Source organism: Zonotrichia albicollis, chromosome Z (genome assembly GCF_047830755.1).
Source record: "Zonotrichia albicollis isolate bZonAlb1 chromosome Z, bZonAlb1.hap1, whole genome shotgun sequence".
NCBI lineage: Eukaryota > Metazoa > Chordata > Aves > Passeriformes > Passerellidae > Zonotrichia > Zonotrichia albicollis.
In genome coordinates, this window is record NC_133860.1 from 42,755,210 (window position 1) to 42,770,168 (window position 14,959).

General features: G+C 35.7%; 1 protein-coding gene across 11 annotated transcripts in view; it reads left to right on the forward strand.

Moving 5' to 3' along the window:
- ANKRD31 (ankyrin repeat domain 31) overlaps positions 1 to 14,959 on the forward strand; it is a 67,438-nt gene that overhangs the window by 47,848 nt on the left and 4,631 nt on the right. For all 11 annotated transcript variants that reach the window (XM_074532400.1, XM_074532402.1, XM_074532407.1 and 8 more), the window contains 2 exons: positions 405 to 545; positions 1,125 to 1,221. In XM_074532400.1, the coding sequence (XP_074388501.1) occupies positions 405 to 545; positions 1,125 to 1,221 (238 nt within the window). The remainder of the gene's footprint in view (positions 1 to 404; positions 546 to 1,124; positions 1,222 to 14,959) is intronic.

Sequence of the window (14,959 nt, forward strand, 5' to 3'; positions counted from 1 at the left end):
TATGTTTGACTGGTTGCTGAAACTTCACTCTGACATATATGTACCTTGTATAGCAGTTTCTTGTTGCACAGATTTGTGTCGTGTAACTGCCTGAGTTCACTGTTGCACATTAATTTATTCAAAGCCTTGTTATGTGTAAGAGGAACTAAAATACAAATACAGTTCTGACAAACACACATAGGGAGATATGTCTTCTGCTAGGCTAAAGCTTCTTATTCTAGTGGAATAAATAATCTTTATTTTGTACAGCTTTTGATAGACGTGTTAGATTACTTAACTTTTTTCCAGAGAAAAACAAAATTAGCTGCAACTTTTTAGCTATGTTGTTCTTTGGCATTTTTCATGTTTCAAAGATCTTATATGTGTTAATTTATGAATTGAAATGATTTCTTATTTTTTTTTAGGAATTTAGTCATAAAGCTGCACTCTTGAAGAATGGCAAAATCAGAACCAGTAAAGGACAAATACTACAGAATCCAGTTCAGTGGGTTAAAGATATATTAGGAAGTGATATTTCTGTGACATGGAAGTATGTGTGGAATAAGGTAGGCCTGATTTGATTCCCAAAGTTAGCAATAATGAATGACTGTAACAGGTTTCACTAATCTAATCTCCTTACTGTTATTAAAGCAAAAGAGAGTACAAGCCTGAACTTTAAATATCATCTCACTTTTAATGAATGAGCAGCAAAAAGTGCTGTAGCTACATAGTTGTATAGTGAAGTCATCATGAATGTTGAAAGAACATGAAATGCTCACACTGTAAGTTAAAAGGAATTTGAAAGAGTTGCTTTAAAGATGATTAAGACTGATAAAAAAACCTAAAAGGTAGTTTGAACAAAAAGGAACAAACTTACTGAAACATCAGGGTGTCATGCATGATTGTTGCAAAAATACTGGCAGAGTTTAAAGGGCATTACAGATGGGCTGTATTATGCTTGGGGTTTTTTTCAATTAGAATTCAAATTAGCATAATTTCTTCTTGATCTTGACAGATGCAGATTAGGTTTATAAGTGCATAAACTCAGTTTTAAAAGGAAAGTGAGGTTTCTACACCTATCAGAAAAAAACCCTAAAAAATACTAATTAAAGCAATCAGTTATCCATCTAGATTTCTTTTTACAGGTTACATATCTTGGGACAGAATTGTCAAAATTTAGTGTTGGTGAAACGTCAGTTTCCAGCGACTTGGAGTTACCAGCACAGAAAGGAAATCCTTTGGGTGCGTACCACTTAAAATCTAATAGTCTTCATAACTGAAAGCAGAAGAAAATTATTTCTAAAGGACTTAAAGACCAGAAACCTCTATTGATTTCTAAAGGACTTAAAGACCAGAAACCTCTATTGATTTCTAGTTTTTTTTCTTGGGTATATGGTTACCACTAATCTTAATCTTGAAATGTAAGTAGTGCCAAAATTTGTACACAAAGTCTAAAAAACTACACTTCCATACACTTGTTGTGGGAAGGTAATAGTTACTAATTATTTGGTTGTTATGTAAAAAAAAAAGTAACATTTTATAATAGAATATTTCCTATAAAGTGAAGTTTTGAGTAAGCCATTTTAATTTTTTTTAGTCTATTGCCCAAGCAACACTAATAATTAGGAGGATACACAATTCTCTAGAAATAAATAGTCAAAAGAAACAAAGTGTATCAATATGACAAAATGACACTGAACAATTTTTTCAGAACTGCTTAGCAAACTTAAAGAACTTCAGTCTAATTTTGATAAGCAATGTATTCTCAGGGAAACACAAGTCCCTTTGACAGCCAGTTGTACTTGGAGTCCATAAAGCTTTTAGGCCTTTGGGATTGCTTCTGGTAATTTGATAAGACACTCCATTTCATGTGATCTGGATACCAGGGCTGGTCTGTTTTTAACATACTGAAAGTAAATTTAAAGATAATAGTTCAAAAGAGCTAACTTGGTATTCAAATTACTGTGTTCCACTGGGTATGCTTCAGGCTAAGAGCTTCCAGAGGGTGAGTTTATTTTTCCTTGCTTCATTAACTTCAAGTTATACCAGGTGTAAGTGACTTAGATCTATATTTGGTTTCCAAACTTTTTGATAGGCCTTTGAAAATTTCACTAGCTCTTCTGAATTATTCGTATTGTGAAAAATTTATTACAAAGATTGTAATTTCTAGAACAGAGAAATCTGTTTATTGAAAAACTATTCTTGACCAAAAAAAAGTCAGTCTGAAGATCAGCAAGTGTTTTTCCCAGGTAGTCCAGGGTCATCTGGAAAAGAGTATTTGAGGAAGTTTTTTGTGATATGTGATTTAAGATGACAGTAGCCACTGCCTAACTGTTAGTCTTAGATGGGAAGTTGAGAGGGCAAGTCAAAGTGTTCACAGTTTCAGTTCCATTTCAGATACTACATGGCCAGATATCTAGGACATTAAACAGTGCCTTAAATTGTTTCAGAAGAGGATTAATCTCCAGGGTTGTTTTGTGAGTACAGTTCTGCTCATTGGACAATCCTCAAATGGTTTCCAAGCTCAGTTCATGAGTTACCTTGTTCCAGGGTAACAGGCACTTTGCCTGCAGCCAGCCTGCTCAAAAGCAGAGGAAAGTTTGCTGGTGTGGATGTGAACTATTCTGTACTGCTTGCCTGGAGACATAGAGTGCCCAAGCACTCTTCTTCTATCTTTCTAATATGCTTAGGGCCTGTGTGTATTGTATAGTAGAAGATTTTTCTGCTTTTCAAAGAACCAAACTTCTTTTTTTGCTTTTTTTATTATTGATTTTTTTTTCTGTGTGTCTCAGAGCATTGTTAAAAAAGAAGATTGGGGCCTGGGAATTTGAGCAATTTTGGAGGATAATGCTATTATTTTTAATACTCCTCCCTCACTCTCCTTGTAACTTCCCATACCTTGGCTAAGTGTTCGTTGAGTTACTGTATGAAGAGCATGGAGAAGTGGGAAGAAAATGATATATGATAGTGGCTACACCTAGCCATCTTGGTGTAGAATAGAAAGAAGCAGCTACCAATGAAATTTTTGTACAGCCCAGTTTAGGAAGCGTGTCTTAGGAACCTCTGCCAAATCAAGGCCCTTTGGTGAGAAAAGAAGGAGTTGCTGTTCTGTGGTGGCTAACACAATAAATGGTCCAGTTTTTCAGCTTGGTTGAGATTTATAAGTTGCTTCAACGTTTATATAGCATCAGACTTCGAGGTACCTTAGGGGTGTTAGTAAAAAACCTTGAAGAGCCCATGAAGTAAAGCAGTCCCAGACCAATGCAAGTATGTAGTAGAAGCACTAGAGATTGCAATTTTGGAATTGGTCATCCAAGTCCTAACTGAATTTTATTTTATGTACCTTCTTTGAGTCTGAGTCTTCAGTCTCTCCTAGGATCATGCTAGCAGAAAGCAAGAATTACTGTATTCAAGCCTGATTGAGAAGTAAACATTAAGCAAATGAGCAGTACTCTTGGACTATCTGTATGCAGGAAAACAGAATAAACAGTTATTTTATAGATTAGAGTTCCTTCATGCTTTCCGATACTTGTCATAATGTTTGTTAAAGAATAACAGGGATTCAGAAGCAGATGTCAGCTGAAGAACAGATTTAAGTTGACAAGCAAATGTTGGTGTTAGGTATTTCACATTGAAATTCCAGCAAAGTGGCTTAAAATAAAAGCTTATTCAGTTGTTACAGTAAGTGTGATGTGCACATTCATTTTGCAGATTGCTATTTCAGGAAGACAGCATGACTAGTCCAATTGTTTTGCATAGGCAATCCCTTACTGCCTTTAACAACCATTAGCCACCTGTAAAGATTAAAATAGCTCTTGTTCATGTGTAGTTCATGAAAGGTCCCAAAGTTGTATGGAAGAAGAGTGTTTTCAAGGGAATCCAAATGATTTCTTAATGGCTGAACCATAAGCTGTTTTGAAAGGTTTATGCTAGTGTTATTTGAGGTATGGAGTATTAAATTTTAAACTAAACTCAGGAGGAATGCTGAAAGCAAGTGGGAAGGTTGTGCTATGATTGTGTGTGATATGGTGTGTTTCTGTTTTCCTTGAGGCAAGCAATGAAACGCATACATTTAGTAGGCTACTTTTCAAGTTAGAGTTTTACAGTGTCTGTTGCAATTTTGCCAAGGAAGATATAGATGTAAAAACCCTCAAAAAACAAGCCCCAGTCATCTTATAGCAGCAACTGCTGGGTTGGTAAAGGAGCAAAGGAAAGTTTGCCCTTACATGTGTTAGGTGATATAAGGCTAAGTGAAAATACAAAGAAACAAATTAAGAAAAATAAAAATCATAACTTCTCTGTGCATTAAACCATCAGTGTTAAGAGACACTTCTTGTTCCTTGAACAGAAGTATCTTTTCATGCTCCTAGGAAAGAATTTTATCACAAGGAGCCACCAGCACTATCAGAATCGTGGTAGTGGCTCCATTGCTCAGCCTCTTGGAAGCTTTGACCTGAGTAATATGCAGCCAAACGCCACATCCCTGCTACAAACACAAGTTGTGAGAGCTGTGTGCTGAAGGAGAAGCAGCTGTTGCCAGGGAATTTATGAGTGAGTGTTTTTTTAGCAGTCTAGAAAACCTAATGGTGGATTCAAGGGCTATGCAAGAGATATGAGAGGAAAAAAAAAGTAGGTGGCATGGAATTGATTTGTGTGTGGGAGGGAAAGAGTGCTGGGGGAAAATGGTTACGCTTCTGAGGGTTTAGGTTAGATCTAAATGACCCAATAGCAGCGTTTTTCATAGCTCAATGTGGTCAGCTCTTAGAATTGAGCAATTAGAAACATTTTGCTGTTTTGGTGTAGTTAACAAAATACTTTGTGTCATTTTGAGTACTCAGTTTAATGTCTCAAAAAAAATAGCATGGAGAAATGTCTTCTGGATTTAGGTGGAGAAATATGATACATAAGCATTGCTAAATGATCTTGTGTAATCTAATTTAGAGGGTGGTGTGGAAATGCTTCTGAAGATGCTTTGACCTTTATGTAGTTGACCGAGCTTGTAACTTTGTGTTTTCAGTATTGCATTTTACATTGATTGCACTTTAAACTCCATCTGTAATACTTGTATGATTTGAACAGTGCCTATTGCACTTCATTTGGTATTTTTGCCTCTACTGCCTGTAATTACACTATGGAGGGATGACCCTGACTCACCACAGTGCAAAGTTGGAGTGGTCAGCTCAAACCCCAGTGCCAGATAATACTGCCCTGGCGAGAGTAACAGTGCCAAGTCAGGTCTGCCGTGGGAGGCAGTAAGACAGAAAACAGAAGTGAATCTAGTCTTTGTCAGTTGCTGGAAACTAAAAGTGCATCCATATTTTAAAGCAATTCTTAATGCTTCTGTACATAGGCTCTACAGCTACCTTGCAAGGATTAAACTGAGAAACCTCTGGAGAAAATGCTTTGTTATCTTTTTTTTTTTTTAAATAGAAGCAAACAGGCTTCGTATCTTAAATGACAGATCAGAATATTTGGAGGAAGGTGGTCTGTAAAGGTACAAAAAATAAATTCTGTAGTAGATTGCTACATTTATTTATATCAAAAAACCCAGATTTAACTGCTCTTTGATATTAATTGAAAAGTAACAAAGACTATGGTTTGTAGAAGTTATGTATCTCTGCTGAACAAATGAACAGCCAGATTGACATTTTCTCAAATATGCCTGCTATTTGTGTTCTGCTTGGCAAAATAATGGTCTTGCAGCATATAAAGTCACTGTCACTCAACCATCTAGGTGCTCAGTCCTGAATGGAAACAGTTACAGCAAGAGTGTAGAGTTATAGTGTAGCAAAAGTTACCATTAACAGACAGTGGAGATAATACAAAATTAAAGATACATGTTATTAAAAAAATTAACAAACTGTACATTTACAGTTGTTCCATATATAATTTTTTTGTTCATACCTACTTTAATTACTTTGTCAATTGAAGAAAAAAGGCTGCTGAACATGCAGTATAATACGTAAAAAATTATCTACCATCTCAGTTTTGACATCTCTGCCTTGTGAATCTCAAATCTTTTCTGTGGAAGTCTAAATATGAGCTTCTCAAGTTTCACAGTTTGACCTTTTTTTAAAATGAACTGTAAAAAGAAAACTCCTATTTCTGAAGGAAATTCCTTTGCAAGCATATGAGGATGAGTGCTTCAATCAGTCTCTTAAATGAAATTTTGTAAGTGCTATGAGAAGGCTCATAACCCATAGATGGTTTTACTGTATTGGTTTGTCCTCTAGTTCTGTTTCCAAAGAACTAGGCACATACACAATGCCACCGCTGTTTTACTTTGTGCTAAATCAAATCTGAAGGTAAAGCTCAGCTGTATAAGTTGGCTTTAAACTAGTTTACTTTGTGGGCTTTACTAGTCCTGGAGAATGATAGAAGGGTAATCAATTTCAGTTTTCTTGATAGTCAGTTGTCCTCTCTTGTACACCAGTATAAAGTTGTGATGCTGAAATGGCTGACTTAACAGGAGAGCATTTAAATCCTTGTGAATCATTCCAGATAAATGAAACTTAGCTATTATATATGTCAGCTCCTAAACAAGTGTAAAATCAAGCTACTAGAAAACACTACATGTGCATATTTGCAACAGTCTTCCGTTATATTTTAAATTATAAACTTTTCAGGACAGGGATCTCATATGCATATTTGAACGGTTGAAGATACTTTGTAGCATAATCCAAACAACAAATCTAGCCCATTGTGAAATTAAATATTTTGTGCTGTAGTGTACTCCACATCAGATCCCTAGGTTCTGGTTAGGCTTAGACAGTTAGATCAGAAACTACTTTCACTAGAAAACTTTACTATTGTCTTCTTCGTGTTTTTGAAGGAAAACAGGAAAAGATGGTGAATAACATTAATGTTTGAGAAGTCAAGATGTAATAAACCGGAGTTTATTATTTCTCACAAAAATAGCATGGCTTAAGGAACTTGATTCTGTATATCTGAATTTTTTGGACTGGGTATTATTGAAGTAGTAGCTTATCATACTATTAATAATGGCAACAGTGATGTGAAAGAGAAGTACTTGAAATATTTAAAAATCCCCAGTGAACAAACCATATACAAACAAAAAACAAAACCCTGACATCTCATATGTGTTTTTTCGTCCTTACCTATAGTAGAATATTCATCAACTACCTATGTCCCCATTTATGTGACTCTAAAAGACAGGGAGATTAACTATATATTCTTTGTATTTTGTACTTGGAAAGAAAAGTGAGACTGTAGACAAAAATGTCTGTCCATAGTATTTTTCTGTCTTGGGGGGATTTCAACGTGCAACTATTATACTGTTCTCTCTTCTTTATGGCTTACGGACAAAATACTTGAAAGTACTTTTCAGAACTGTAAAGTTCCAGGCATTTGCTTTATGTGCTTACGTGCTTTACAAAGAAGTGCACAGTTCTGTCTGCAGAATTTACAAAGCAGTATTTTCTAGTAACTGCATACCTTGGCTGAGGTATAGGCTTCCTTCATCTTGCTTTCCAAAATTCTCTACCTGCTGTTATTTGACTGTCAGCAGGGTAGGAGGTAAAATGTCACATGAGTGATTCAGACTTGAGCTGTGTGGCTAGCAAGAGCCAAAACAAAATCACTTTTCAGAGGGACAAAAATTGTGGGTGGGCAGAGGAGGGTAGGGGAAGAAACAACTATCAGGGACTGCATGCCATGGAAACCAATTCTAAGTATCTGATGTCTGTATTTCTTACCTGTAAGCCAGATTTGTCTGACATTGGAAAATTACTTCAGAAGAAACCAGATGATACTGTGATTGCACAGAATCGTAGGCTAACATAGGTTCAGTAGGACCTTTGGAGGTCTTCAGTCCAACTTTCTGTTCAAAGTAGGACCAGTTTCCAAATTAGATAAATTTGCCTTGTCCAGGCAAATTCTGCATATTTTCAGGGATGGGTATTCCTATGCTTAACCATGCTCAGGATGAATTTTTCCCCAGTATCTAGTGGGAAACTTGCTTTTGAAAACTTTTGCCCCTTGTTGTGATACAGAAACTGTGTTCGCCTGAGAAGTCCCGCCAGAGTACTTAAAACCAGCTCCTAGCTGAGTGCTTTTAACATTGGCTTTCTGGCCTTTTTACTTTGTGAAACAAGTGGTAAAAGAGTCCTTTGGTAACAGACCCATCTTCGTACTTATTCAGGTGCACTATAGCATTTTCATCTGCTTTGGTGGTCCTGTGGAGACTGAGAGAAGACTGAGACAAAAAGAACTGTTGTAGATTATTTTCCTGGAGCACATCTTTTCTTGTCTTAGTTATGAAAGCAAATAAATGCAAGGCAGTGTGAGCCACGTCAGCCTTCAAGAGGCACTGGCTTCTGCCTGCTGCTTTGCTTTAAACAAACAAGACAGACTGTTTTGACATCACATTGATAATATGAGGTGAAAATATTTAGGAGATTATCTGATGATATTATCTTTGGAAGTGTTTGATTTTTATCACTTTTTAATCTGGTTGATGTTTTTTTCAGGAATCACTTTTAACAAAGTTATGACAAAGCTTTTAAACCAAACAATTCAGTCTTTCAATCACCATGTGATAATAGAGTAGGAGAGGCTCTAGAAGTTGTTCTGAGGTTATACATAAAACTCATAGAATAGTCGCTCTAGATTTTACCAGTGCATGAAAAACAGGAGCTGTTGGTTTTTCAGAGCACTGTTCTGACCTGAACTGAAACTTGATTTTTAACTTGTATTATGTTTCTTCCAACCTGCATTTCAGTCTGCTATAAACTGCAAGAATTTTAAAGTGTTCTGGTTTTAATTACCCAAGTTTGGAGCTGAAACTTTTAGTGCACTATCTTGGCACATTAAGTTCAGGTTTTCTAAAATGGTTAGAAATAATTTTAGAGAACCATTTTACTTTCGAATGAGTATACAAGTGAATCATTACATAATCAAGTCTACAACAATAACATAATAGGTTAAAAAGAAAGAATCATATGTTGGAAACCTACATCCTCCTAGTCATACCAAGAAGTAGTCTCCTCCAATTATTTTTTAAGCAATCCTTGGGTCTTTTCAGAATGGATACTAGTATATGATTTTGTTGATGTTGAGTTCAAAATCATTAATATTGATATTTAAATACAGTGATGGACTTAATTGAGAAACTGAAAGGTCATCTGGACAGCTGTGTAAAAATATTTTCAATAGAAAATATATTTTTAATAAGAGAAATGGAACCAGCCATTCTGTTTTATTTTAGAAGTACTTATTTTACTTATTTATAAATTCAGTCTTGAAGATAGATTCTTTCATGGGAGGATGTGCATAGTTCTCAGTTAGTATTGGCATGTATGTCAGTTATACTTCTCTCACCTTTTGGGGATAAAATCATTTTACATCTATAGCAAAAAAGAGCTACTAAGATGTAAATTGTCATTTTGTGTCCCTGAGAGACTATTGAAACATTTCTGGATTTCTAAAATACATTGGTGGACTTGACTTTGACGTATTGTTAAATGAATAATGTAACAATATCTTGATGCACCAATCCAAGGTACCTGAAAAATAATAATTCAGTATATGTCACATAATAAGCATTTGTTACTGTGTAACAGCCATATACTCCAGGATATGTAGGGAAAAAAACAGTTACTATATAAGAACATGATTACACATAAGGTTAATGAAAAATAATATATTTGTATCACTTATCTGGGTAATGCTCTAAAGAAGCCTATAAAGCAGTATTTCTGTTGTACATTTTTCAGACATTTAGAAACAGATGTACTATTAACGGTGTGTCTTGAAAAAGCTTAACATCTTTAGGTTCATTTGTGGGAATAATACTTTCTACTATATGAAACATAGTTTAAGAATTCAGCATAAACATTGAAACTGATGCTTTAGAATAAAAGGCATAAATACTTGGTCTCTAATCATACCTGCAAGTCCTTTTACTATGCAGACACAGTGCAACAAGAAGGGCCACTGTTATGGAGCAGTTAGAAAAAAGAATCATTCTAAACACCTAATATTTTTTCTGCTTTATGACATTGCTTTTGCCAGTATCGTTGGATACATAAACAGACTTTGAACTTCTGAGGAATACTATCCTTTATTGAGTGGAGAAAGTAATGTTTCTTTCTCAAATACACAATTTTATCTAGAAGGAATGGAATAAAATAATGAATTGTGGAAATATGAATTAAATTCCACATTACTGCTATATAGATTTCAGTTATAGGCAGATGGTGAACTGAACCTATAGATCATCCGTGATGAGTCCTGGATGATGTGTGAAGAAAGAAACCATAAGCTAAGGTACTATCAGGAGGTGCTGTATGTCCTTCTGACACTGTTATAGCTGTTCTATGAATGACCTGGTCATTATAGTCCATTAAGGAGCTTCCAAACGGAAATTATTTATTTATTACTATGATGCTATAAATAACCTTTGATTTTTTTTCTGTAATTATCAATGCAAAAAATGCAGTGTGCATGATTTAGGTCACTTGATAGATTAATTCTTGGGGAAAAGATACTTTCAGCATTGGGATGGAGATGAACACAAAGGATCAAAATGCAGGTAGTCAAAATTCCTGCTGGCCTGTATCTTGTCGTGGATGGACACCACTTTAACTTTAGGTGTCTGACTGATATGATTGATCTGTTCATTAGAAGAGGATGTCTCCTTACTGATTGGTTTGTAAGGACAGACTGTGGACTCCAGCATTTACAAGAGAAAAACAGAACTGACATCTATATCATGTGAAGTGAATCAAGAACTCTGGGGAGACATGAAAAAAGTGAATGCATTTAGAGGAAAATAAATAAATAAATAAATAAATAAATAAATTACTGGGAAAATATTGTGGTTTGTAAGATAAAGTTCTGGTCTTAGAATGGCAATCTGTCCACACACATCTGTTTTTCCAAAATACCAGGTCTTGACCAGCTTTTCTTTCCATTTGATAGATCATGAATACCAATTTTTAAAAACCTTAAGAGCACAAAAGGCAGTTACTTGCTTTCAGTAAAGTCTCAGGAGAATATTAAGTGAAATAAGTTCTTGATGTGTCTGCAACCGAAACCACTGATACATTCCAATCTTAGGAGAAAAAACAGCTATATGTACCACGCCATGTGTGTGGGTTAAAGGTAAAAAATGCATAGGAAAGCTTTAGTTTTGGTCTAAACTAGACAAAAGCTCATATTCCTCTAACTGAGATTTCTTCTTCTTCCTGAATAATTGTAGAATATAGTGAACCAGTACCATGTCGAACTGCCCTGGTGAACTTTTCAGCTTAGTTATTAAATTTCAGGTGTTAATCCAGGTTTTAGTGTCCAGGTTCAGTGTAATAGGTAATGGGAACACTTAATCCAAAAGAAAAGTTATTTTCAAAATTATCACTAGTATGGGCAGAACTATTGTGCCTCAGTCCAGTAGCAACCTTTATTTAAAGATTCAGAAGGCCCAAAAATGTTGTTTACAGGAGCTGCTGGCTGTCATTTCTGAGGCCTTACTTGGTCTGAATAGACAGTGCCTGTTGGAACTCTTGGGTTGTGACTGATCTTTTCTAAGTTCTTGAGAGGAGTGTGGATAAGGCCTAAGAAACTTGAAAGCACTTAAGACAGATTTTTCTTCTATTAATATTCCGCTGTGGCAGTTTAGATCAAATGCTGTCACCTTTAAGTGTGTTGTTCTTAGATCTTCTCTTTGTTTATGCATTTGTAGCCTGTGTCTAGGCTAGTTGTTCTGAATCAGATCCTTTTGAGTCTCAAAAGAATAAAGTCTCCTGTGGCTTTGCCAGATACTGCTAATCAGTTCATCTTTCCCTCAGATCTTGATAATTGTCATTAGGTGTTTTATAGAAGCATTTAAATTTGATTTACTGATGCTTGTAAAATTACTCAAATATGTTGACTAAACTGCAAGAGCATTTAAATTATTTTACAGATAATTTACACCAGTAAGATAGTTGTAAATTACATAACCCATTTTTTGGATACTTTCTGTACTTTCTTGCTTGGGAAGAATAAGGTAGATACTAGTGGGATTTTTAAGGCCTGATCTTTCAGGAGCTATTTGAATGATCAGAAAATGGTGACTCTGCACTGAAGTGACAATTTTCTCTTCACTGACTAACACTTATGCAACTGGAGATTATAGTCTGACATTTGTGTAGTTGCCATTAATGGAAATTCTCCTCAAGTACAATTTTCAGATTCATAACAGCCACAGCAGACAAGGACTGCTAGAGATGCAACAAAATGGAAACACAAGTTGAAAATATTTAGAGTGGTTTCAAAACTCTAAGACTAAAATGGATGCCTTCAAAGACAGAAGGGATATTGATAAGCAGGATGGAAAAGCTGTCAAGAGATAACGTGTTTTCCCCATATTTATGGAAGAAAACCTCTCATTCTGATATTGATACTTTATCTTGCTGTTCCTGAAGATGATAGAAGACTGACAGAATAGGACAGCAAGGGTGGAAAAGCAGAGAAAGGCCATGCTTGTGTGTCTAAATTTACTAAGTTTGCTTCTGTACCTGAGGCACTGAGTTTTGGATAACAGTATAGGAACCTTTCTTGGCTGCTTACAGCCTCTAAACTGCCAGTCTTTTTTAAGGGGATTAGAGTTAAAGTCAGCAAAGTGCAGGAACAAAACATCAAAGTGGATATCAGAAGATTAAATATAGTAGCAGAGGGAGAGAGAAAGGGGAGAAAGACTTGAGAAAGAAAAATGCACAGGAAAAGAAATCATTGGTGTCAGAGGAAGAAACACCGGAACCAAAATACTGATTCATACCTACTGGGGAAAATTACTGTCTGTGGATATAGAAACTTTTTTATCCAACACTGGTGTCAGAACTGAGAAAGGCAGCTTTGGGATGTACAAATTACTGTGGTTTTGCTAGATGTTGACTGTTATCTAAAATTACTGAGAAGTGGAGAATACAGAGATTAGATTTGTTAATTGTTCACTTAGGTAAAGTACTTATGGTGGAATAGTGATGTTCAATTGACAAAATGTTAATCCAGTAGGTAAAACATAAATTTCACACAAAGGAATCAACAAAGAAAGCTGTTATGCTCAAAAAGGTGACTTCAATATATGTATTTGGTCTTATCTCTCTTACAATTCACATTTGAGTTGAGAATTTTTAGTCAGTAAGTTAAATCATTGCAGTACAGAGAAGAGCCTTTCCAAAGTAAGAAAATAGCATCTTTTCTCTAATTATGATCTATCAATACAGGATGTTAAATTAGTTACAGGCTTTGCTAAGAGTTTTCATTCTACTTACATACAAAATGTGGATATTTCAGAACAAAAAAACCCCATTTTTTCAACTAGAGCAGAAATCATGCCTATCATGCCATTGTATATTCAGTATTAATGAAAATGTTTCATCTCAGTTTCTGCCAGTTTATTTTCTTTTTAAAAAATCCCAGGCATACTTTAAGATCATTTTTACCTGAAGTTGGCTTTGAAACTGTTTTGTGATTTTTTTATTCAAGCATTCCTTGTACTTTTACAACATCACTTCCAAAGGAGTGTGTAAGTTGGCTTCTTCTGGTGTGACTGACTGCTGCTTCATAAGCGTGAGGAGTGTTGTGATGTAACTTTCCACATAGGTCTGGTGTGCAGCCTGCCCATCTTTGTTGCAGTCAGTGATACTTAAATATATTCCAGATATCAGATCATACATTTTATTCCCTTATGTACTCTGTTATGTGTACTGAACATGCACTGAGCCTGTAAGACACACAAGACTCTATTTGCATCTCTGAACACCAACCTCTCTCTTCTAGTAGCAATTTGCTACTTGGCTGGCTTTGGGTGGTGTGCTCCTGGAACTCAGGAAATGGCAGGGAAATCGTCACCAAGACATGGAATTAAAAGGTGTAGCACCTGCATATAGCACTGTTTGTTTTAGCACTGGCACCACTGATGTTGTCCATTCAGTGAGTTTATTTTGCTTCTTTGAATCGATGTAGATGACAGAAATGAAAAGTGGTAGTAACAAAGAAAGATAGCCCAGTAATAAGTACAAGTTTACTGGCCAACTGGTGTAGCTCCAAACGTGTTTTCTCTGCCTCTTGACAAGGATTTATCTTGACTGATCTAATAATCCTGAAATAAGTATCCTGGTTTGCTTCTTGAGGACACTTGAATCTTGTTGGACACAATATTTTGTTGAAGTTTGTTGTTTTGGTTTTGTTGTTGGTTTTTGTTGTTTTTTTTTAAACCATCTCCACTTTTCATGAGAGTTCTCTCTCTTGACACCATCTGCTATGTGTAACGGTTCTGCCCTCACTGGCAGTTTTCTGTATTGGGCTGGTTGTGGCAGCTCAGAAGCTGTGTTACTTTGTGCAAGGATGCTGAAGGGAAAAAGTGGAGATGAAAATGTATGAAAGCAAGTAACTCTGAAATCTGAAGCTCTGAGTGCATTTTGGAATCTGTGGTGTTATGGATCAATGTCTTCTAATATTTCTCATTGGTGGATCTTTACAATGTTACTTTGTTAGTGTTTTTTAACAATGAGAGAAGTTCACTTTCTCATGTACTGACAAAAGTGCTTTAAATTTATGCATTGCAGTAGTTAATTCAGTCCAGCAGATACTCAAATATTGAAAATACTTATGTTCAGTCCTGCAGTTTCTTCTGTAAATGTCTACACATTATATCTTTTCATAAAGTTGTTTCAGGACGGGCATTTTCTGTGAGAGATTCCTTATTTTGGGAAAGTACAATGAACATGCCTCTTTGTAGATATACTACATGAAATTCAAGCAGTACTGAAGAGCAACTGCATTTTTCTATTATATAATTGGAGATGTCTGAGATGGCTAGCTTCCTAGGCTGGGCACCAGGAGATGTAGTGTGGCCCTTGTCTCATTGAGGACTGGGTCTGAGTGAGACATACTGATAAGACGTCATAAGTCTTACACCACAAGATTCCTGGGGCACATTACAGATTCTTAGGGATCACTAAGACTTGCAAGGTTC